The sequence below is a fragment of the Ranitomeya imitator genome, chromosome 7 (assembly GCF_032444005.1).
Source record: "Ranitomeya imitator isolate aRanImi1 chromosome 7, aRanImi1.pri, whole genome shotgun sequence".
Taxonomy (NCBI): domain Eukaryota; kingdom Metazoa; phylum Chordata; class Amphibia; order Anura; family Dendrobatidae; genus Ranitomeya; species Ranitomeya imitator.
The window spans coordinates 125,530,409-125,556,678 of NC_091288.1; the positions used below are offsets into that span (position 1 = coordinate 125,530,409).

Here is a 26,270-nt window from a genome sequence, read left to right on the forward strand (position 1 = left end):
TTCTATATGTCCCCCATCATGGGCTCATCCTGGTATATGTTCCTAATCATGGACCCATCCTGGTATATACTGTATGTCCCTTTTCCTGGTATATATGTCCTCCATCATGGGGCCATCCTTCCTGTGTATATGTTTCCCATCCTGGACTTCTTCCTGGTTTATTTGTCCCTTATCCCAGGATATATGTTCTCCATTAGTGATGAGCGAATATACTCGTTACTCGAGATTTCTCGAGCTTGTTCGAGGGTCCTCCAAGTATGTTTTAGTGCTCGGAGATTTAGTTTTTCTTGCCGCAGCTGAACAATTTACATCTGTTAGCCTGCATAAGTACATGTGGGGGTTGCCTGGTTGCTAGGGAATCCCCACATGTACTTATGTTGGCTAAGAGATGTAAATCATTCAGCTGCGGCAAGAAAAACTAAATCTCTGGGCACTAAAAAATACTCTGAGGACCCCCAAGCATGCTCAAGAAATCTCGAGTAAGGCTCATCCTGGTATATATGTCCCCCATCATGGACCAGTCCTAGTATGCATGGCTCCCGTTATGCACCAAAAAAATAAACAATTATGCTCACCTTCCGTCCCAAGGTAGCACGGTGTCCTCTTCTGAAGCTGGCAACTGACTTAAGTGGGCAAGTGACGGGGCAGCACATGATATCACTGCTGTGTGTCCCCAGTCTCTGGTGTGCTGAAGGCAGGAGCAGGGTTGCCGCTCCAGGAAGCCAGCATTGCAATGGATTATACCGCTCAGTGCTGCACAGAAGCCTCTTAGATCATGCTGCTTGCTGGTGGTCTAGCTGGCAAACCCAGAGGTCATCATGGCGACCTCGGGTTGCATGGCAACAATTGGGCACTCTAGCACACATTGTGATGGCACTGATAAGATGAAAGAGGTAGCCCCTTTCCTCTTCTAGCCTCCTAAATGTTATGATGGATATCGATCACGACATATAGAGGGTTAAATGGACAGTGGTGGTGTAGGCACTGTTCCTGGCAAGACAGCTGGGTCACTGCTGTTACTCCTGGCAGCCATCACGTGGGCATTTCTCCTGTGACCGTACAATATCCATGATGTAGGTTTACTTCATAACTCTTGAAGACCTATCCGAAAAATTATGTAAACGTGTGATAAAAGTCGTGAAGGGGTTTAAGGAGTTGTCCTGAACCCCTGTCTGATTTTGAAAGTGCATAGTTGACTTGCCATATGACATAGTTGCTTACAACAGTCTCTCTTTCTCTCTGTCAGACTAGGAGGAAGAGAAGTTAGATGAATGTGTTGTTCATCTTTAGAAAACATTTTTCTACATGCTGTTATAGTCCTAAAAAAACATACCCAGTGCCAGCTGCCTGTCATTGCCCCGGACTCATTGATGTCATGTTGACATTACTGCAGCCAATCACTGGGCTCAGGGCGTCTGCGAAACTGAGCAACCTGCTGAGCTTAGCTCTGTAGCTGTCATCATCATGTTATCGTGGCATCGCAACAGAGACAGGGACAATGGCGGATAGCTGCCACAGGACCTTGGGAGGATAGGTAATACATGCAGCTTATAGAAGTTTTCTGGGAGTAGACTACCCCTCTAAGATAAAAATCAGAACTATGGAAATTAAAATCTAGTAAAAATGTATTTCACTCTACTAGTATTAAACGTACATGTTCTTTTACTGCGATACTGACACTAATTTAAGAAATTATAGATTTGCACAATATAATTTTGGGCTGTGTTTCTTTTTTGCAGTTCACACATGCTTCCTCTTAAAGGAAATATGTCAGCACGTTTTTGTTATGTAATCTAAGTGTAGCTGGACTGCTTGGTGTATTTTTGATAGAATACCTGCTTTCTTTGCTGTGAATGTAACAGTGCTATAAATGCTGAGCTGTATATAACCACTTGCACACCTCTGATTGGTAGCTTCCTGTGTACACTGTGCATCGTCAGCAACCTGCAAATCAGTGATGGGGGCGGGGTTACACAGATGAGCTGGACTGGTTTGCACGTGACACCTAGTCTGGCAGTGATACAATCAATGCTTAATCAGCATGAGATTATTGAAACTACAGCAAACTGCTGAGCAAGTAACATATCCCTGGAATCTGAATCTGCCTAAATAACTGTTGATTCCTGTATGTGTTGCGCCTGTCTTACAGCCACAGCGACTCGCACATATTAGTTGAGCATGCCCGGGGTACTCGGATAACACCTTACTCTAGTACTAGATGGTGGCCCGATTCTAACGCATTGGGTATTCTAGAATATGCATGTCCACGTAGTATATTGCCCAGCTCCGTAGTATATTGCACAGCGACGTAGTATACAGCACAGAGCCACGTAGTATACAGCACAGACACGTAGTATATTGCCCAGCCACGTAGTATATTGCCCAGTCACGTAGTATATTGCCCAATCACATAGTATATTGCCCAGTCACATAGTATATTGCCCAGTCACATAGTATATTGCCCAGCGATGTAGTATACAGCACAGAGCCACGTAGTATATTGCCCAGCCGCGTAGTATATTGCCCAGCGACGTAGTATACAGCACAAAGCCACATAGTATATTGCCCAGTCACGTAGTATATGACACTGCCCACTCAGTATATAACAGTGGCCATGTAATATCTAGCACAGCCCACGGAGTATATCACACAGCCCACATAGTATATAACACTGGCTATGTAGTATACAGCACAGAGCCACACGGTATCTAACACAGCCCACGTAGTATACAGCAGTGTGAGCACCATATCCCTGTTAAAAAAATAATTAAAATAAAAAATAGTTATATACTCACCCGCCGGGATCAAATCCAGCGAGGCTCTGGCGCAGGCGATGAGCGCGTGGCTGCCGCCATCTTCCATTCCCAGGATGCAATGCAAAATTACCCAGATGACTTAGCGGTCTCGCGAGACCGCTAAGTCTTCTGGGTAATTTCGCAATGCATTGCTGGGAACGGAAGATGGTGGCAGGCGCGAGCGGCTCGGCGGACAACGGAGGGTGAGTATAGCAGGTTTTTTGTTTTTTTATTATTTTTAACATTACATTTTTTTTACTATTGATGCCGCATAGGCAGCATCAATAGTAAAAAGTTAGGGACACAAAGGGTTAATAGCGGTGGTAACGGAGTGCGTTACCCGCGGCATAACGCGGCCCGTTACCGCCGGCATTAACCCTGTGTGAGCGGTGACCGGACCGGAGTATGCGGGCACCGGGCACTGACTGCGGGGAGTAAGGAGCGGCCATTTTCTTCCGGACTGTGCCCGTCGCTGATTGGTCGTGGCTGTTTTGCCGCGACCAATTAGTGATTTGGATTTCCATGACAGACAGAGGCAGCGACCAATGAATATCCGTGACAGAAAGAAGGAAAGACAGAAAGACGGAAGTGACCCTTAGACAATTATATAGTAGATGTTCGCTCATCACTACCTTCTAGTTAAGGAATTCTGCTGTTGAGGTGTCAGTGGTTACAAAGCTCTGAGGAGAAATCCCATTGTTTCCATAAATAGTTGTGTTTTACAGCCATTTTTTTGTTTTCTCTGCATTCTATAGTTTGGGATCTCACAGTTTCTTATTCTTCTGTAATGTAGGACTGTTCCCTGATGTCGGAGGAGGTTACTTCTTACCACGCCTTCCAGGAAAGATTGGCTTATATATTGCCCTTACTGGATTTAGATTAAAGGGAAGGGACGTGCAAAAGGCTGGAATTGCTACACATTTTATTCATTCACAAAAGGTGAGATTAATATTTTGTCTCCAAATTCTAATGATCTTTACTTCATTAAAATGTTTACTTTATTATTTAAACATTAAAGGAAACCTGTCAGATTTAGGTTAATGTCAGGTTAATATTGTTATGAAAGTGCCTAGCCACTGTATTAAAAGTATGGCACCCAGGAGAAAATGAGCTTTATTCCTCCCTTTACCTACCTGCTTTCAGTCATACCGGTACATGGACTGACAGCCGGCTCCTCAGTAATGCCCTGCTGAGCGAGCTGTCAGTCAAAGTGCTGGATCACAAGTACATCTGCCCCTATCAGTGTTGCAAGCAGCGACTGCAGCTTTGATGCCTCCATAATGACTGAAAGCAGGTAGGTAAGGGGAAGAATAAAGCTCATTTTCTCCTGGGTGCCATACTTTTAATTCAGTGGCCAGGCACTTTCATAACAATATTAACCTGAGATTAACCATTGTTGCTGCCGCTACTCTCATTGATGTGAGTGATAACTGTGATAAAAACGTTATTGTTATAAAGGTGTTATTAAAGTTTTTTCACATAATCCAACAATAAACATACCGTATATACTCGAGTATAAGCTGAGATTTTCAGCCCACTTTTTGGGGCTGAAAGTGACCCTCTAAGCTTATACTCGAGTCAGTGTCGGCGTGGGGCCGGCGGGTGAGGGGGAGCGGCGCGGTGACATACTCACCTGCTCCTAGCGCGGTCCCTGCATGTCCGATGGTCTTCGGGAGACGGCGGTATCTTCCTGTGTTCAGCGGTCGCGTGGTATCGCTCATTTAAAGTAATGAATATGCACGCATATTCATTTTTTTAATCAGCGGTACGTGACCGCTGAACACAGGAAGATACCGCCGGCTCCCGGAGACCATCGGACAGTGAGACGCTGCCAGGGACCGTCCGGGAGCAGGTGAGTATATCGGGGGAGCATTGCGCGATAGTCACCTTCCTCGTTCCACCGCTGCGCGCTGCTCTGTCTTCCGTCCTCTGGCTGTGACTGTTCAGGTCAGAGGGCGCGATGACGCGATTAGTGTGCGTGCCGCCCTCTGCCTGAACAGTCACAGCCAGAGGACGGAAGACAGAGCAGCGCGCAACGGTGGAACGAGGAAGGTGACTATCGCAAGTGCCGGAGCCGGAGCGAAGAGAGGTGAGTATGTGATTTTTTTTATTTTATTTTAATCGCAGCAACAGCAAATGGGGCCACAATGTGTAGAGCATCTATGGGGCCACAATGTATGGAGCATCTATGGGGCCACAATGTTTGGAGCATCTATGGGGCCACAATGTGTGGAGCATCTATGGGGCCACAATGTATGGGGCATAATGTTTGGATCATCTTATGGGGCATAATGTGTGGATCATCTTATGGGGCATAATGTGTGGATCATCTTATGGGGCATAATGTATGGAGCATCTTATGGGACCATCAACCTTTATGCAGCATTATATGGGGCAAGTGTTTCTATAGAGCATCTTATGGGGCCATTATTAACCTTTGTGCAGCATTATATGGGGAGTATTTTGTATGGAGCATCTTATGGGGCCCATCATGAACTGTATGGAGCATTATATGGGGCTCCAGATTCAATATGGATAGTCAAAAACACTTAACCTACTGATGTCTCAATTAACTTTACTTTTATTGGTATCTATTTTTATTTTTGACATTCACCGGTAGCTGCTGCATTTTCCACCCTAGGCTTATACTCGAGTCATTAAGTTTTCCCAGTTTTTTGTGGCAAAATTAGGGGGGTTGGCTTATACTCGGGTCGGCTTATACTCGAGTATATACGGGTAATTTAACAATACAGCACTAACTTGCTTTAAATTCACTCCACAGAAATGCTTTGCCATCTTTTACAGACTTGAATAGCGTATAGTGCCTAACTAGAATAAGACAATCCAGCCTTCTGCTTCATTGACCAACATATTGACAGGTGTTAGGCGTCAGGATTACAGTGAACTTTTGATCTTTACCAGCGGGCCTGTATGGAGATCTTACACGCTAGGTATGGTACCTTAACGCTATTGCACCTCAACCAGAGGGTGTGAGAGACCTGGAGGGGCACAAAGTAATGGGCTCTGCAACTGTGGTAGCTTCTTCACTGTGCTAGTAAGGATTTGGGTCAGAAAAAATGCACCTGAAGCAGAAGATTAATTCTATTGCAGATCTACTGCCTTACTAGGAGGGTCTTCTATTGCAGCTTTGTTATCTAACAGAGGCCAAGAGTAATCCACATGGTGGGCTTTAATGTCCCTTTAATTTTAGTTACATGATTAACCCCTTAGCGACCGCCGATACGCCTTTTAACGGCGGCCGCTAAGGATACTTAAACCACAGCGCCGTTAATTAACGGTGCTGTGGAAAAAGTAAATAGCGCCCCCCAGAGTCGGATTTTCTCCGGGGTCTCGGCTGCCGGGGGTAGCCAAGACCCCAGAGAACATGATTCGGGGGGTTTTTTACCCACCCCGCTTTTGCGATCGCCGGTAATTAACCGTTTACCGGCGATCGCAAAAAACAAAACGCGATTTCTTTTTAATTTCTCTGTCCTCCGATGTGATCGCACATCAGAGGACAGAGAAAAGGGGAGAAAAGGGGTCCCAGATAGCCCCCCGATACTCACCTGTCTCCCCCGATGCTCCTCGTGGCTCCCGGTGGGCGCCGCCATCTTCAAAATGGCGGGCGCATGCGCAGTGCGCCGGCCGGCCCTCGAGAATCTTTTGGGTCTCGGCTGCCGGGGGTAGCCGAGACCCCAAAGAGCATGATTGGGGTCGGTTTTAGCGACCCCTGTTTTGCGATCGCCGGTAATTAACTGTTTACCGGCGACCGCAAAAAAAAAAAAAGCTAAGTGTAATTCTCTGTCCTCTGATGTGATCGCACATTAGAGGACAGAGAAATAGGGGGATTCGGGGACCCTATCATACTTACCGGTGTCCCTGGGTCCTCCTGCTGCTCCTCCTGGCCGCCGGCGTCTTCTGGGGAAAAGAAAATGGCGGGCGCATGCGCAGTGCGCCCGCCATCTGTCTCCATCTGCCGGCCGGCAGGAGAAGAGCGGTTGGGGCTAAAATTAGGGGTAGGGTTAGGGCTAGGGTTAGGGGTAGGGGTAGGGTTAGGGCTAGGGGTGGGGGTAGGGTTAGGGTTAGGGCTCAATTTAGGGTTAGGGTTGGGGCTAAATTTAGAGTTAGGGTTGGCGCTAAATTTAGGGTTAGGCTTCTTTCACACTTACGTCGGTACGGGGCCGTTGCAATGCATCGGCCCGACATACCGACGCACGTTGTGAAAATTGTGCACAACGTGGGCAGCGGATGTAGTTTTTCAACGCATCCGCTGCCCAATCTATGTCCTGGGGAGGAGGGGGCGGAGTTACGGCCACACATGCGCGGTCAGAAATGGCGGATGCGACGTACAAAAAAACGTTAGATTGAACGTTTTTTTGTGCTGACGGTCCGCCAAAACACTGATCCAGTGCATGACGGACGAGACGTGTGGCCATCCGTCACGATCCGTCGGCAATACAAGTCTATGGGACTTGTATTGGGACCTGTTCTCTTCAACATATTCATTAATGATCTGGTAGAAGGTTTACACAGTAAAATATCGATATTTGCAGATGATACAAAACTATGTAAAGCAGTTAATACAAGAGAAGATAGTATTCTGCTACAGATGGATCTGGATAAGTTGGAAACTTGGGCTGAAAGGTGGCAGATGAGGTTTAACAATGATAAATGTAAGGTTATACACATGGGAAGAGGGAATCAATATCACCATTACACACTGAACGGGAAACCACTGGGTAAATCTGACAGGGAGAAGGACTTGGGGATCCTAGTTAATGATAAACTTACCTGGAGCAGCCAGTGCCAGGCAGCAGCTGCCAAGGCAAACAGGATCATGGGGTGCATTAAAAGAGGTCTGGATACACATGATGAGAGCATTATACTGCCTCTGTACAAATCCCTAGTTAGACCGCACATGGAGTACTGTGTCCAGTTTTGGGCACCGGTGCTCAGGAAGGATATAATGGAACTAGAGAGAGTACAAAGGAGGGCAACAAAATTAATAAAGGGGATGGGAGAACTATAATACCCAGATAGATTAGCGAAATTAGGATTATTTAGTCTAGAAAAAAGACGACTGAGGGGCGATCTAATAACCATGTATAAGTATATAAGGGGACAATACAAATATCTCGCTGAGGATCGGTTTATACCAAGGAAGGTGACGGGCACAAGGGGGCATTCTTTGCGTCTGGAGGAGAGAAGGTTTTTCCACCAACATAGAAGAGGATTCTTTACTGTTAGGGCAGTGAGAATCTGGAATTGCTTGCCTGAGGAGGTGGTGATGGCGAACTCAGTCGAGGGGTTCAAGAGAGGCCTGGATGTCTTCCTGGAGCAGAACAATATTGTATCATACAATTATTAGGTTCTGTAGAAGGACGTAGATCTGGGTATTTATTATGATGGAATATAGGCTGAACTGGATGGACAAATGTCTTTTTTCGGCCTTACTAACTATGTTACTATCTTACTATGTTATGGGCAAAAAACGCATCCTGCGGGCACATTTGCAGGATCCGTTTCTTGTCCAAAACGACGGATTGCGACGGATGCCAAACGAAGCAAGTGTGAAAGTAGCCTTAGGGCTAGGGTTGGGGCTAAAGTTAGGGCTAGGGTTGGGGCTAAGGTTAGGGTTAGAGTTGGGATTAGGGTTAGGGTTTGGATTAGGGTTGGTATTAGGGTTACGCTTGGGATTAGGGTTAGGTTTGGGATTAGGGTTAAGGTTAGGGTTGTGATTAGGGGTGTATTGGGATTAGGGTTAGGTTTGAGGTTAGGGTTGAGATTAGGATTAGGGGTGTGTTGGATTTAGTGTTTTGATTAGGGTTATGGTTAGGTTTGACATTAGGGTTGTTTTGGGGTAAGGGTTGTGATTATGGTTAGGGTTAGTGATTAGGATTATGGATCAGGTTGGGATTAGGGTTAGGGGTGTGTTGGCGTTAGTGTTGGAGCTAGAATTGGGGGGTTTCCACTGTTTAGGTACATCAGGGGGTCTCCAAACACGATAGCCAATTTTGCGCTCAAAAAGTCAAATGGTGCTCCCTCTCTTCTGAGCTCTGCAGTGCGCCAAAACAGTGGTTTACCCCCACATATGGGGTACCAGCATACTCAGGACAAATTGGACAACAACTTTTGGGGTCCAATTTCTCTTGTTACCCTTGCGAAAATAAAAACTTGGAGGCTAAAAAATCTTTTTTGTGGAAAAAAATATTTTTTATTTTCACGACTCTGCATTATAAACTTATGTGAAGCACTTGGGCATTCAAAGTTCTCACCACACATCTAGATAAGTTCCATGGGGGGTCTAGTTTCCAAAATGGGGTCACTTGTGGGGGATTTCTACTGTTTAGGCACATCAGGGGCTCTCCAAACGCGACATGGCGTCCGATCTCAATTCCAGCCAATTCTACATTGAAAAAGTAAAACGACACTCTTTCTCTTCCAAGCTCTGCGGTGCGCCCAAACAGTGGTTTACCCCCACATATTGGGTATCGACATACTCAGGAGAAATTGCACAACAACTGTAGTGGTCTAATTTCTCCTGTTACCCTTGTGAAAATAAACCCAGGAACACCGGTAAGTATCCGAATCCCGCTATTTCTCTGTCCTCTGATGTGCGATCACATCAGAGGACAGAGAATGACACGCCACTTTTTTTTCTTTTTGCTGTTGCCGGTAAACGGTTAATTACCTGCGATCACAAAACAGGGGTCGGTAAAAACCGACCCTGATCATGTTCTTTGGGGTCTCGGCTACTCCTGGCAGCTGAGACCCCAAAAATCTTCCGGGTGCCGGCCGCCGGCGCACTGCGCATGCGCTTGCCATTTTTTTCCTGGAAAAAGATGGTGGTGCCCGCCGGGAGCCACGAGGAGCATCGAGGGAGACGGGTGAGTATCGGGGGGCTTTTGGGGACCCTATTTCTCTGTCCTCTGATGTGCAATCACATCATTGGACAGAGAAACTAAATGGGAAGTTGTGTTGTTTTTTTTTTGCGGCCGCCGGTAAATGGTTATTTACTGGCGATCGCAACCCGGGGCTAGGTAAAAACGGGATTTGGATCTTTCTCCCCCAGCAGTTCGCCCCCGGGAGTTTTGCCCCAGCAGTTCGCCCCCAGAAGTTTGCCCCTGGGTACATTTAGCCCCCGCACATTTCGTCCCCAGCATTTGGCCCCCATAATGTTTCGCACCCGCACATTTCACCCTCACACATTTCGCCCCAGCAGTTGGCCCCCAGCAGTTCACCCCTGGTTACATTTCGCCCACGCACATTTTATTACCAGCATTTGGCCCCTGGATGTTTCGCCCCCGGCAGTACACCCCTGGATGTTTCGCACCCGACAGTTCGCCTCCAGCAGTTTGCCCTAGATGTTTGCACCCTTGTGGTTCATGAATTCCCATCCGTCAATGTTTCCCCAGCATTTGGCCCCCGGATGATTCGCCCCCGGCAGTTCGCCCCCAGATATTTGCACCCTTGTGGTTCATGAATTCCCGTCCATCATCAATATTTCACCCCCAGCAGTTCACCCCCGGCAGTTCACCCCCGGATGTTTGTACCCTTGTGGTTCATGAATTCTTGTCCGTCATCAATGTTTTGCCCCCAGCAGAACGTCCCTGGCAGTTCGCCCCCGGATGTTTGTACCCTTGTAGTTCATGAATTCCCGTGCGTCATCAATGTTTCGCCCCCAGCAGTTTGCCCCCGGCAGTTCACCCCCGGATGTTTGTACCCCGTTTTGCCCCCAGAATTTTGTGTTTGGATGTTTTGCCAGTTTGTCCTTGTCGTTCATGAATTCCCGTCCATCATCAATATTTCACCCCCAGCAGTTCACCCCCGGCAGTTCACCCCCGGATGTTTGTACCCTTGTGGTTCATGAATTCTTGTCCGTCATCAATGTTTTGCCCCCAGCAGAACGTCCCTGGCAGTTCGCCCCCGGATGTTTGTACCCTTGTAGTTCATGAATTCCCGTGCGTCATCAATGTTTCGCCCCCAGCAGTTTGCCCCCGGCAGTTCACCCCCAGATGTTTGTACCCCGTTTTGCCCCCAGAATTTTGTGTTTGGATGTTTTGCCAGTTTGTCCTTGTCGTTCATGAATTCCCGTCCATCATCAATCCACATGCCACAAAAGTACTGTGCAGAGTGCTTCACTTTTGTGACATGTTAAATCAATTGTTTCCATCTGTTAACCTCACAACTGATTGCATTATAGTGTCAGAGCATTTTGCCCGCAAATTTAACAAGACATTTTCCAAAACTTTTCTAAAACGTTTTTGTGTTACAAAAACATAACACGAAAAATATAAATGGATTACAAAAATGTAGTGTGAATGAGGCCTGATTTAGGTGGAGAATGTAAACCACTTTAAAATCAAAACATTTTGTGAACTTTTACCTGACCCAGCACTGACCTGCTTGTTTGCAAGTTTTCTTGCAGATGTAACAATTTTCATGTCAGGTGTCCCGCAAGTTACATTAGACTAGCTCTGATCTTTACATCAGAATATAGCATTGTCTAAAATATCTACAAAGAGAGAGGTGTACTAGCACAAAAAATCAGTCAGCTTCCACAGCAATTCACTTTCTACAAGTATGAATTCAGTTCTATACAAACGTGGCAAGAAGAAGTTGGTCTACGAGAATCACTCTTACGTATTTTCCAAACGAACGGCTGATGATGTCCATGGCATCTGGGTGTGTGACAGACTTCTGTGACTTGCAAAGGACGTGTTTGGACCAATGTAGCATCTGGTGAAGTGGTGAAAGTAACCCATCCCCACAACCACGCAGCACAAGCAGCAAGATCTGAAGGAATCCAACTTGTCAATGAGGTGGTCACCAGGGCAAGGACAACACAGGAGACAGATTCTCACAGAAGTCATTTCAGGAGCCCATTCTAATGTTGTAGCACTTCTCCCAAAGAAAGCATCACTGAAGAGAACAATACGATTATCAAGGCAACTTGGCAATATTCCAAGGTTTAACAAACCCTTAGGGTACCGTCACACTAAGCGACGCTGCAGCGATACCGACAACGATGTCGATCGCTGCAGCGTCGCTGTTTGGTCGCTGGAGAGCTGTCACACAGACAGCTCTCCAGCGACCAACGATCCCGAAGTCCCCTGGTAACCAGGGTAAACATCGGGTTACTAAGCGCAGGGCCGCGCTTAGTAACTCGATGTTTACCATGGTTACCAGCGTAAACGTTAAAAAAACAAACACTACATACTTACCTTCAGCTGTCTGTCCTCCGGTGCTCTGCTTTCCTCTGCACGGTCAGCGCAGGTCAGCCGGAAAGCAGAGCGATGACGTCACCGCTCTGCTTTCCGGCTGACCGGACAGGGAAGGTAAGTATGTAGTGTTTGTTTTTTTAACGTTTACGCTGGTAACCAGGGTAAACATCGGGTTACTAAGCGCGGCCCTGCGCTTAGTAACCCGATGTTTACCCTGGTTACCAGTGAAGACATCGCTGGATCAGCGTCACACATGCCGATCCAGCGATGTCAGCGGGAGTCCAGCGACTAAATAAAGTTCTGGACTTTCTTCAGCGACCAACGATCTCCCAGCAGGGGCCTGATCGTTGGTCGCTGTCACACATAACGATTTCCTTAACGATATCGTTGCTACGTCACAAAAAGCAACTATATCGTTAACTATATCGTTATGTGTGACGGTACCTTTAATCAACTTGTTATTCCCCAGGAGTTCCAGGGGATCAATATTGATGGCATCCAGCAGCAGTTCCTTCTGCATGACTCTGGTAAGCATTTAACATTTTCCAGAATTATTGCAAAGTTTATGTTGCACAAATGTGAAAAATTATATATTACAAAGTGCTGATATATAATACTATGTGATTTTTTTTGCCTTAAAGGGAAACTTTGAGGATAGTTTAATGTAGGATGAGACCTACTGATTCCAATTATGCCTTTCTTGTTTAGTTGCAATCTAATTCTCTGCTCAGCGTCAAAGTAGAAGTCCTGCCTTTAAGATACAGTGGTCTGCCATGTTCATAAGCAGAGTGGTAACCTTGTCCACCAACCATGATTTGCAGGTATCCAGCCATTGTCAATCACAGCCAGATGACAAGGTTGTCGCATCAAACCTGCATCACTAGATGTTACTTTTAGTGTAGAATTTTCTGCTATAAATTAGCTGCAGATTGTCTGCTGTAACTACTTAGTGCATGTGAATGGACCTTAAAGGGAACCTGTCACCTCGTTTTTTCAGTAGGTGATAAAAAATACCGTTAAATAGGGCCTGAGCTGTGCTTTACAATAGGGTATTTTTTGTCCCCTGATTCCCTACCTATGCTGCCGAAATACCTTAGAAAAGTGGCCTTTTTCGCCTGTCAATCAGGCTGGTCAGGTCGGATGGGCGTGGTCACAGCGCTGTTTCTTCCCCCAGATCTTGCTTATGTTCCCGTTGGTGGCGTAGTGCTTCTCGCATGCGCAAGTGCCGAATGCACTGCGCAGCTGTAGAAAAAGAGCGCGCTCGCCGCTATTCAGCGGTTTCTCGGTGGGCGCGGCCATCTTCCTGAGGCTGCGCGTGCGCAGATGGAGTCTCCTGCTTCCCGGGGCTTCAGGAAAATGGCCGCGGGATGCCGCGCGTGCGCAGATGGATATCACGGCGACCATTTTCCCAAAGCCGAATTTGCATCTCGGCTTTGGGAAAATGGCCGCTGCGATCTCTTCTGCGCACGCGCGGCATCCCGCGGCCATTTTCCTGAAGCCCCGTGCAGCAGAGCACTCCATCTGCGCACGCGCGGCCCCAGGAAGATGGCCGCCCCCACCGATGACAGGGGGTAATAGCGCAGATCGCGCGCTGCTTCTTCACGTGCGCGCAGTGGATTCGTCACTGCGACATGCGCACACCACTACACCACCAACGGAAAGCTGGGGAAGAAAAGAGCGATGTCACCACGCCCACTTGACCTGACCAGCCTGACTGACAGGCGAAAACGGCGACTTTGGTAATGTATTTCTCAGCATAGGTGGGGAATCAGGGTACACTACATACACTATAGTAACGCACAGCGCAGGCCCTATTTAACAGTATTTATATCTCAATCTCAAAAAACGGGGTGACAGGTTCCCTTTAAATAACAGAGTTGCATTTTTCTACAGTATTTAACCACATTATTTTCTTTTATAGATCCCTTCCTTAGAAAAAGACCTTTTAACGTTGAAAAGTCCATCCAAAGAAGATATTACTGATGTACTTGATGCTTACCACAAACAGGTACCTGGTTTTGTTTGATTTGACAATTAGTAATATACAAGATAGAAAAGTAGATCAGTTTAAAAAAATGTAAAGGTTTTGTCCACTACAAGGACACCACCCACTTCATAAATTATGTATGCTCTTTCCACTAATCCAGTGCTGCCCTCTATATTACTAAGCTGTTACCAAACTGTCAAAGATATAATAATACCATTCAGCAACAGCTTATTAAAATACATGGCAGTGCCGGATAAGTGAATAGAGAGGGACTGTTTCACAGCGAGAGGGGCTATGAAGGATCATGAGTTCCCTTTCTGCATGCCTGGATCCCACAATATGGAACTTTGGGCCTATCTTTAGTAGAAAGTCCAGCCCTTTTGATGGAGCAATAATAGCACTTTTGAAACTAACCTTCATAAAATCACCAGGCTGTGGCTGCCCACTCTTTTATTGAATAAAAAGGGCAGCTGCAGATTGGGGATCGGTACTCATTAAGAATGGTCTGTCCAAGTAGGGGGTAGCTCTTCTTCAATGTAAATTGCAACCCTATTAAATTAATTGCATCAGTGTGTAAAAAAGTCTATTGGAGAAAGGATATAGCAGGCATTAACAGAACTGATTTAAAAATGTTCTAAAATGTAAGACAGAAATGTATTATTATTATTATTTTTATTTAAAATCTTTTAGTTAAATTGGGATACAATTTATTAAAATTGAAATACGAACTTTGTTGACTATATCATCGCATAATCGTTCCAGAGCAGCATTAGACATAAACTGAGTTTTGACTGATTGAAACAAAGCCTGTTTTTTGTTGTCAGCAGTGGTGACTTAAGGTACCTTCACACTCAGCGACGCTGCAGCGATACCGACAACGATGTCGATCGCTGCAGCGTCGCTGTTTGGTCGCTGGAGAGCTGTCACACAGACAGCTCTCCAGCGACCAACGATCCCGAAGTCCCCTGGTAACCAGGGTAAACATCGGGTTACTAAGCGCAGGGCCGCGCTTAGTAACCCGATGTTTACCCTGGTTACCATTGTAAAAGTAAAAAAAACAAACACTACATACTTACCTTCCGTGTCTGTCCCCGGCACTGTGCTTTCCTGCACGGACTGTGAGCGCCAGCCAGAAAGCAGAGCGGTGACGTCACCGCTGTGCTTTCCGGCTGGCCGGCGCTCACAGCCAGTGCAGGAGAAGCACAGCGCCAGGGACAGACACGGAAGGTAAGTATGTAGTGTTTTTTTTTTATTACTTTTACGCTGGTAACCAGGGTAAACATCGGGTTACTAAGCGCGGCCCTGCGCTTAGTAACCCGATGTTTACCCTGGTTACCAGTGAAGACATCGCTGAATCGGCGTCACACACACCGATTCAGCGATGTCTGCAGGGAGTCCAGCGACGAAATAAAGTTCTGGACTTTCTGCAGCGACCAACGACATCACAGCAGGATCCTGATCGCTGCTGCGTGTCAAACTGAACGATATCGCTAGCCAGGACGCTGCAACGTCACGGATCGCTAGCGATATCGTTCAGTGTGACGGTACCTTTACTGATGTTATTTTAGTCTGTCTTACATTTAGAAAATACATTTAAAAAATCTTAGGATTTGATGTTATATCTGTGTTTTTTTTGCCTAGAGTAAGGCCAGTAAAGATGATGATGATCCTTTTATTCTTGCAGAACATTTGGACAAAATCAACAGGTAACACATTTGTTATATATATAATATATATAATATATATAATATCTACTGTATAAGTATACTTTTCTGTTACAAATACCCTATTGATGGTCATGAAAACATAATATTTTAGACATACAATATGTGTATTATAAATTCTTACAAAAATGTTTTATGAAAAGTATGGCAATAATAAGGTCACTTATTGTATCACCATCCCAGTAGTGTTAAGGGCAAATGGTGAATCTCTCAGGTAGTGGTTTCTGGTGACACTTGGGGTATGTGTCCACGTGCAGTAAACGCTGCGTGTTTGATGCTGATAGCAGCGTCAAACACGCAGCGTCCAGATGTTACAGCATAGTGGAGGGGATTTAATGAAATTCCGTCTCCACTATGCGTGGTAACACGCACGCGGCAGCCCTGCGACTCCGGACATGCTGCGCGTCTTTTCAGATCGCAGCATGTCCGTATATCTTGCGGCGACGCTGCGTCGCCGCAAGATATAGCACAGGGCCCTATGCGATGGGTGTGATAATGCCGGATGTGTCCTGTGAACACATCCGGCATCATCGCGTCCCAGAAGGGGGCGGGGCTTAGCGCAGAGCGGCAAAGCCGCTCCGACGATACCGCCGGCCATCCTGAAGGTGGACACATACCCTTACGTGTGCTGCTTTATTGCACTGTGAGTTAGAGATTGCGGCACAGACATGCACTGGGAGGTAGGAGCTGGGGGAGCGTACTCCCATTGTTGCAACACTCCCGGGTGCACAGAGAAGCCGACTGACGGTGGGCTCCGGCCAGAAGCGCCGCCAAGAATGTGGCAAGTTGAGCGAAGGGGCTTGGTATTACGTGACGTCACGAGAACTAGTCGATAGGTGCATGATAGGGTCAGTCAGCCAACCCGTTACAAAGGACGCAGTCCTTCTTCATCAGGGTTACGGCCTCATCACCTAACCTGTCCTTATATACCCATGCCAGCCTAGCGCCCTACTGCCTACTTATACAGGGTAGAGCGCGGTAATTTGCTGATTTGGGAATGAAATAAAAAAAATTATGATCATTAGAAAAATTTATTTTATATTTTAATTATACTGAACAGTAATGGAATTTTTAAATTACATGGTTTTAAATAGTGTATCTGGCAAATGTCGACCTTCGCTATCCACACACTGCTGCATACGTTTTCTGAAGTTTTCATGAACTCTAACAAGCATGTCAACTGGTATTCTGCCAATTTCAGCTTCAATATTGTTCCTTAGGTCTTCCAAGGTGTTGGGACGGTTGATATACACCTTAGACTTCAGGTAACCCCAAAGGAAAAAATCGCATGGGGCTAAATCTGGTGAGCGTGCTGGTCAGTTCACATCTCCCCTCAAAGAGATAAGCCGTCCAGGAAACATTTGCCTCAAACAATTCATGGTAACCCTCGCTGTGTGTGCAGTGGCACCATCCTGTTGGAACCATGTATCCTCTAGTTCCATTGCCATCCGTCGTGTCAAATAGTCCCATGCTGACAAATGTTGGACCACGCACATTTTATACGGGTGAAAATTCAGTTCATCATGAAGAATCCGGTGGAGAGAACGTCTTGAAATGCCAAGAGCAAATGATTGCTTCCGAGCAGAGCGTTTCGGAGATTGCAGTACTGCTGCTCTAACTCTCTCGATGTTTTGTGGTGTTGTAATCCTTCTCTCAGGTCCCCTTCGTACACATGACACATTCCCTGCTGTTCTGAATGCATTCACCCAATTTACAATTGATTGCCGTCCAGGAACACGTCCGCGTGGAAGAACAGCGAATTGTAAACGAAAAGCACGCTGCACTGCAATGATCGAGTGGGCATTTGAAAAATACGCTTCAACACAAAATGACCTCTCCTCACGTGTCCACTGCATGATGGCAACTGAAAGGCAGAGGAATACAAATCTCCCATCAGCCACTGTAAGCCACACCCACTCTCCCCTCTCTTCGACCGACAGTGCCGCCACAGCATGCAGTGCAAAAAAGCAAATTACCGCGCTCCACCCTGTACAATGATGCCTATTCACCGGATGGAATAGTATCGCTCTATGCATGTGAGGCTTGACATTCTGAGCTGGAATAAGTGTTAAAAAGTCAGTGCTGGGTTATTTGATCTTGAACGATTGTGGATGAATGTAAATAAGCGGGATTAAAGATACATATACAATCTGATATACAATGTATGATGATAATGAGGAATAAATGTTGATACAATTTTAGATATAATGCACTTTCAGTTATGTTTAGTGTGCATGCTCCCCATTAGAAACAATGGAGGACGTGTGTAAAGATAAAAGGTTGGGAAAGTTGAAGTACAGGTCAATCTAAAATCAAATATTTTAATAATAACTTTAACCCCTTTCTGACATCGTACGTAATGATCGGTCCATGTGACCTGGGCCAATTTGACCATGGATGGATCATTACATCTGAGTGATCGGCCGCGCTCACGGGGAGAGTGCACGGGTGATCGCCGCCGGGTGTCAGCTAATTCTGACATCTGACATCCGGCACTAGGTGCCAGGAGCGGTCACAGCCCGCTCCCGGCACTTCAACCCCAGAAAAACTGCGATCGAACAAGATCACAGCATTCCGGAAGCTGACAGAGGGCTGACAGCCCCTCTGCCTTTGGATCAGAGACCCCGCGGTGTGACCCCAGAGACCCCGTGATCATTGTTGATCGTTTTAATTGAAAAGGGTTGCAGCTGTGAGTTTTGCCTGGCTGGTTGTAGAAAATACAGGGGAACCCACGCCATTTTTGTCATTTATTTATTTATAGCTCAGGCGGCAGCTGATTATCCTCATCACCCATGAGCTCTCATAGTGCTATTGGGGATCTCACCGCAGCTCAGCCTAGCTGGGAACGGAGCCCAGTGACCACCGGAGGTCACCTCTGACGTCACCCCCGTGCACTGAGCGCTCATGGTGCAAGCGGAGATCTCACAGCAGCTCAGCCCAGCTGGGAACTGAGCCCAGTGACTGGAGGTAACATATATGATGTCACTGACGCTGTGTTCCCAGCAGCTCATTCACCAGTGGTTCTCAGCCTGGATGGTCGCATCTTGGCACCGTCCTTGTTGAAAACTAATTATTCCCCAGACATGGATTATGGCGTTGAACAGAACGACGGACAGGCATGGTATATACACCATGTTCAAAATTATTATGCAAATTGGATTTAAGTGTCATAAAGATTTAATTGTTTTGGTTTTCAAATAAACTCGTAGATGGTATTGTCTCATGGCTCAATGGATCACTGAAATCAAGCTAAAACACGTGATAATTCGTTTTCCAGGTGATTCTAATTAAAGGAAAACTACTTCAAAATGTATTAAGCAGGCCATAGGTTTCAAGCAATATGGGAAATAAAAAGGATCTCTCTGCTGCTGAAAAGCATTAAATAGTGCAATGCCTTGGTCAAGGTATGAAAGCATTAGATATTTCACAGAAACTTAAGAGTGATCATCGTACGGTGAAGAGATTTGTGACTGAAACAGAGCACAGACAGAGTTCATGCAGATAAAGGCATAATGAGGAAGGTTTATGCCAGACAAATTCATTGGATTAAGAGAGCAGCTACCAAAATACCATTACAAAACAGAAAATAGTTATTTGAAGCTGCTGGTGCCTCTGGAGTCCCTCGAACCTCAAGGTGTAGGATCCTTCAAAGGCTTGCTGTGGTTCATAAACCTTCTATTTGGCCACCCCTAAACAGTGATCACAAGTAGAAACGGTTGCAGTGGGCCCAGACATATATGAATTCTAATTTTCAAACAGTCTTGTTTACTGATGAGTGTCGAGCAACCCTGGATGCTCCAGATGGATTGAGTAGTGGATGGTTGGTGGATGTCCGCCATGTCCCAACAAGGCTGCAACATCAGCAAGGAGGTGGAGGAATCATGTTTTGGGCCGGAATCGTGAGGAAATAGCTGGTAGGGCCCTTTAAGGTTCCTGAAGGTGTGAAAATTACCTCTGCAAAGTATATAGAGTTTCTGACTGACAACTTTCTTCCATGGTTTCAAAAAGCAGAGACGTGTCTTCAGGAGCAAAGTCATTTTCATTCATGACAATGCACCATCTCATGCTGCAAAGAATACCTCTGAGTCATTGGCTGCCATGGGCATAAAAGGAGATAAACTCATGGTGTGGCCCCCATCTTCCCCTGACCTCAATCCTATAGAGAACCTTTGGCGCATCATCAAGGAAAAGATCTTGAGGGTGGGAGGCAGTTCATATCAAAACAGCAGCTCTGAAAGGCTATTCTGACTTCATGCAAAGAAATACAAGCAAAATCTCTCCAAAAACTCACAAGTTCAATGGATGCAAGAATTGTGAAGGTGATATCAAAGAAGGGGTCCTATGTTAACATGTAACTTGGCCTGTTAGGATGTTTTGGAGTTAAATAGCTTTTTGGTTCAGTGAATGTGACCTCCTAATGCTGCAAATTCCACAAATGAGCATTTTCAGTTCTTTAAAACATATCAAATGTTTAGAAATTCTACTGTGCCTAATAATTTGGAACAATGCATTTTCAGTTTTTATTCATTTTGGAGATTATACTGTTATCATTTGGAGGTTTCTTCAATAAAATTCGATGTATACTCAAACGGGAGATGACTTTTATTAGACAGACTGTCATTTTCACCGACCATTTAAAAAAAAAATCAGAGTAAAATGTCATTTGCATAATAATTTGGAACTTGGTGTATGGTGTTTTTTTATTTTAGTTTTATTACAGGAGATCAAGGGCTTCGGTGGAATTAGGCGAGGTTGTAAGTATGATTTAATAAAGATTATTAATGGAGTCTGTCATTTTTTTCAATCAAATGACTTTATTCTTGCTTTACCATATAACTTTAACCCCTTTCTGACCTTGGACGGGATAGTACGTCCGAGGTCAGATACCCTGCTTTGATGCAGGGCTCCGCGGTGAGCCCGCATCAAAGCCGGGACATGTCAGCTGTTTTGAACAGCTGACATGTGCCCGTAATAGGCGCGAGCAGAATCGCGATCTGCCCGCGCCTATTAACTAGTTAAATGCCGCTGTCAAACGCAGACAGCGGCATTTAACCACCGCTTCCGGCCGGGCGGCCGGAAATGACGTCATCGCCGACTCCCGTCACATGATCGGGGGTCGGTGATGCGTCTCCATTGTAACCATAGAGGTCCTTGAGACCTCTATGGTTACTGATCGCCGGTGGCTGTGAGCGCCACCCTGTGGTCGGCGCTCACAGCACACATGCAATTTTGCTACATAGCAGCGTACAGCAGATCGCTGCTATGTAGCAGAGGCGATCGTGCTGTGCTTGCTTCTAGCCTCCCATGGAGGCTATTGAAGCATGGCAAAAGTAAAAAAAAAAAGTTAAAAAAAATGTGAAAAAAATTAAAAAAATATAAAAGTTTAAATCACCCCCCTTTCGCCCCAATCAAAATAAATCAATAAAAAAAAATCAAATCTACACATATTTGGTATCGCCGCGCTCAGAATCGCCCGATCTATCAATAAAAAAAAGCATTAATCTGATCGCTAAACAGCGTAGCGAGAAAAAAATTCGAAACGCCAGAATTACGTTTTTTAGGTCGCCGCGACATTGCATTAAAATGCAATAACGGGCGATCAAAAAAACGTATCTGCACCAAAATGCTATCATTAAAAACATCATCTCGGCACGGAAAAAATAAGCCCTCAACCGACCCCAGATCACGAAAAATGGAGACGCTACGAGTATCGGAAAATGGCACAATTTTTTTTTTTTTTAGCAAGGTTTGGAATTTTTTTTCACCACTTTGATAAAAAATAACCTAGTCATGTTAGGTGTCTATGAACTCGTACTGACCTGGAAAATCATAATGTCAGGTCAGTTTTAGCATTTAGTGAACCTAGCATAAAAGCCAAACAAAAAACAAGTGTGGGATTGCACTTTTTTTTGCAATTTCACCGCACTTGGAATTTTTTTCCCGTTTTCTAGTACACAACATGCTAAAACCAATGATGTCTTTCAAAAGTACAACTCGTACCACAAAAAATAAGCCCACACATGGCCAAACTGACGGAAAAATAAAAAAGTTATGGCTCTGGAAAGGAGGGGAGTGAAAAACGAACACGGAAAAACGAAAAATCCCAAGGTCATGAAGGGGTTAAGATTAGTAATGGATAGGTGTCTTATTGAAAGCTTTCTTATCATATGTGTGGCTGCTGAACCCCTGATGAACCCCCATCATTCCCATGGGGGGAAACACGTCGGGTATTGCTTGGGGAGATTGCTGATTAGCGCCCTATTCATCGTTTTAATCCGTACATGTGTGTCTCCTGGGCACTAGGACAAAATGCCACAGTAAACAGATGATTATCGATATTAGGGGTGCTACATTGTTTCTATGCTTGAAGACACGGCTGTGTCTCTATACTATGAGTACAGATATTTAAAGGGTTGCATTATGTTTGTTTGAGGAGATGACTCATATTGCACTATGCACTTTAATACTGTGGTATTATTTATCAAGTAATTTTCTGTGTCTGGGAAACCCTGTATGGTTATTAACGTTTGGACAATATCTGATTTATTGCATCCTGCCTACCTGTATACAATAATTTCTTTGGGGCATATTATGTTTGGTCTATGTATGCCTAGTGTATCATCAGTTTATTGTGATGACAACTACTGATTAAGCAACATCTGACATTTCTGAGACATTGTCTTTTATATTTTTTTGTCTTATACATTTTTTAATTTTTTTATGTGTGTTTCCTATCTCTACTGGTGCCAGGGTGTTGGGACAGTTTCTATATTTTCTATCTCCATTGTAAGGAATTTTGAGGGACCCTGGGGTCAGCCCTCGCTGAGTGGGGGCACCTACCGCTTAAAATTAGGGTGCCTACCTCCACTGCCAGGCAGATTTTCCTATAGGGATTTTTTGAGGCTCAACCAGGATTCCTGTATTGCAGGGATTTCTCGGGACTTTGAGGGTGAGCCGTCGAGGAGTGGGGGCACCTACCGTAGAAAATTAGGGTGCCAACCTCCACTGCCAGGCAGTGCGAAGTATAGCGACCCTCTAGGGTCTAACCGGTACATACCTTGTTTTCCTTAATTATATTGCTCTAATGAAAATAGATATTTTTAACTTATTGCCATTAAAAGTTATATTTTAGGGATCCTTGTTTGTTTAAGTTTTTTTGCTCTGCCAATGTGACATGGCACCCTCAAACCATTGCAGCAAAATCTCAAATCCAATATGGCGCCTCTTACCTTCTGAACTTTGCACTGTGCCTCAAAAGTAGTATTCCCTTACATATGGGGTATCGGTGTACTCAAAAAAAAATTGCACACCAACTTTTGGGTTCCAATTTCTCCTGTTACCTTTGGTAAAATAAAAAATGGGGGCAAAAAGATTATTTTTGTGGATAAAAATGTTTTTTTTCACCGCTCTATGTTGTAAACTTCTGTGAAGAAGAAACTTCTGTGCAAAAGAAATTCATGAATAGTTGGTTTTTGGTCATTCTGCCTCACAAAAATCGGAATAAAAAGCGATCAAAAAATGTCAAGTGCCTGAAAATGTTACCAATAAAAACGTCAACTCGTCTCGCAAAAAACAAGACCTCACATGCCTCTGTGGACCAAAATATGGAAAAATTATAGGTTATAAATGTGGTACGCAAAAAATATTTTTTGCAATAAAAAGCGTCTTTTAGTGTGTGACGGCTGCCAATCATAAAAATCAGCTAGAAAACCCGCTATAAGTTATTCATCACCTCCTTAGTTAGGGAAATATAAAAAAAAATAAAAATATATATTTATTTCCATTTTCCTATTAGGGTTAGGGCTAGGGTCAGGGCTAGGGTTAGGGTTGGGGCTAGGGTTAGGGCTTCTGTTAGGGTTGGGGCAAAAGTTAGGGTTGGGGCTAAAGTTAGGGTTAGGGTTGGGGCTAAAGTTAGGGTTGGAGCTAAAGTTAGGGTTGGGGCTAAAGTTAAGGTTAGGGTTTCGATTACATTTACGGTTGGGATTAGGGTTAGGGGTGTGTCACGGTTAGAGGTGTGGTTAGGGCTATGGTTGGGATTAGGGTTAGGGGTGTGTTTGGGATAGGGTTTCAGTTAGAATTGGGGGTTTCCACTGTTTAGGCACATCAGGGCTCTCCAAACGCGACATGGCGTCCGATCTCAATTCCAGCCAATTCTGCGTTGAAAAAGTAAAACAGTGGCCCTTCCCTTCCGAGCTCTCCCATGCGCCCAAACAGGGGTTTACCCCAACATATGGGGTATTAGCATACTCAGGACAAATTGGATAACAACTATTGGGGTCCAACTTCTCTTGTTACCCTTGGGAAAATAAAAATTTGGGGGGCTAAAAAAACATTTTTCTGGGAAAAAAATTAATTTTTATTTTCACGTCTCTGCGTGATAAACTGTAGTGAAACACTTGGGGGTTCAAAGCTGTCAAAACACATCTAGATAAGTTCCTTAGAGGCTCTAGTTTCCAAAATGGTGTCACTTGTGGGTGGGTTCTACTGTTTAGGTGCATCAGGGGCTCTGCAAATGCATTGTGACGCCTGCAGACCAATCCATCTAAGTCTGCATTCCAAATGGCGCTCCTTCACTTCCGAGCTCTGCCATGCGCCCAAATGGTGGTTCCCCCCACATATGGGGTATCAGCGTACTCAGGACAAATTGGACAACAACTCTTGGGGTCCAATTTCTCTTGTTACCCTTGGGAAAATAAAAATTGGGGGGCTAAAAAAACATTTTTGTGGGAAAAAAAATAATTTTTATTTTCACGACTGCGTTATAAACTGTAGTGAAACACTTGGGGGTTCAAAGCTGTCAAAACACATCTAGATAAGCTCCTTGGGGGGTCTAGTTTCCAAAATGGTGTCACTTGTGGGGGGTTTCTACTGTTTAGGTGCATCAGGGGCTCTGCAAATGCAACGTGACGCCTGCAGACCAATACATCTACCGTATTTTCCCGACTATAAGACGCCCTTTTTCCCCCCAAAAGGGAGGGGGGAGGAAATGGGGGGTGCGTCTTATAGTCGTAATGCAGGCTTACCGGCAGTGGTGTGGGGGTGGCAGAGGTGCGGCGGCGGCAGAGGTGTGGGGATGAGGAGGCGGTATGGTGTGAGCGGGGTCCCTTCCACAGGTGAGGTGATGCAGCAGCCCGGTAAGCAGCAGAGCCAGGTTAATTACCGATTTATCGGTGGCGGCGGCCATCTTCCTCAGGCCGTTCGTACGCAGATGGAGTGCTCTGCTTCCCTGGGCTTCAGAAAAATGGCTGCGGGAGGCCGCGCGTGCGCAGATGAGGATCGCGGCGGCCATTTTCCTGAAGCTGAGTTCGCAGATTTAGATCTCGGCTTCAAGAAAATGGCTGCCGCGATCTCCATCTGCGCACGCGCGGCCTCAGGAAGATGGCCGCCACCACTGATAAACCGATAATTAACCCATCTCTGCTGCTTACCGGTCTGTGGAAGGGAGCCTGATCACGCCATACCGCTCATTATCCCCGCACCTCTGCCGTCGCCACTCCACTGCTGCAACCCCCTCATGAACACCAGGCTGTGGCATCGCCCACCTAAGCAGGAAGGGACCCTGCTCAGGTGCACGCCGTACCGCATCACCCCACCTCTGCTGACACCATGCCTCCTGTGACCCTGCTCTGCCACCGCCAGCCCACATGTGGGGTATCAGCGTACTCAGGACAAATTGGATAACAACTTTTGGGGTCGAATTTCTCCTGTTACCCTTGGTAAAATACAAAACTGGGGGCTAAAAAATAATTTTTTGTTTTCACTGCTCTGCATTATAAACTGTAGTGAAACACTTGGTTCAAAGCTGTCAAAACACAGCTAGATAAGTTCCTTAGGGGGTCTACTTTCCAAAATGGTGTCACTTGTGGGGGGTTTCAATGTTTAGACCCATCAGGGGCTCTCCAAACACAACATGGCATCCCATCTCAATTCCAGTCAATTTTGCATTGAACAGTCAAATGGCGCTCCTTCCCTTCCGAGCTCTGCCGTGCGCCCAAACAGTGGTTTACCCCCACATGTGGGGTATCGGCGTACTCAGTACAAATGGCACAACAACTTTTGGCATCCAATTTCTTCTCTTACCCTTGGGAAAATAAAAAAATTGAGGGCGAAAAGATCATATTTGTGAAAAAATATGATTTTTTATTTTTACGGCTCTGCGTTATAAACTTCTGTGAAGCAGTTGGTGGGTTAAAGTGCTCACCACACATCTAGATAAGTTTCTTAGGGGGTCTACTTTCCAAAATGGTGTCACTTGTGGGGGGGGGTTTCAATGTTTAGGCACATCAGGGGCTCTCCAAACGCAACATGGCGTCCCATCTCAATTCCAGTCAATTTTGCATTGAAAAGTCAAACGGCGCTCCTTCCTTTCCAAGCTCTGCCATGCGCCCAAACAGTGGTTTACCCCCACATGTGGGGTATCGGCATGCTCAGAACAAATGGCACGACAACCTTTGGGGTCCAATTTTTTCTCTTACCCTTGGGAAAATAAAACATATTGGAGCTGAAGTAAATTTTCTGTGAAAAAAGTTAAATGTTAATT

At 45.5% G+C, this 26,270-nt stretch overlaps 1 protein-coding gene across 5 annotated transcripts in view; it reads left to right on the forward strand.

Moving 5' to 3' along the window:
- The window catches only part of HIBCH (3-hydroxyisobutyryl-CoA hydrolase), an 885,760-nt gene that overhangs the window by 576,977 nt on the left and 282,513 nt on the right, over positions 1-26,270 (forward strand). For all 5 annotated transcript variants that reach the window (XM_069733795.1, XM_069733794.1, XM_069733798.1 and 2 more), the window contains 3 exons: positions 3,589-3,734; positions 13,941-14,027; positions 15,648-15,712. In XM_069733795.1, the coding sequence (XP_069589896.1) occupies positions 3,589-3,734; positions 13,941-14,027; positions 15,648-15,712 (298 nt within the window). The remainder of the gene's footprint in view (positions 1-3,588; positions 3,735-13,940; positions 14,028-15,647; positions 15,713-26,270) is intronic.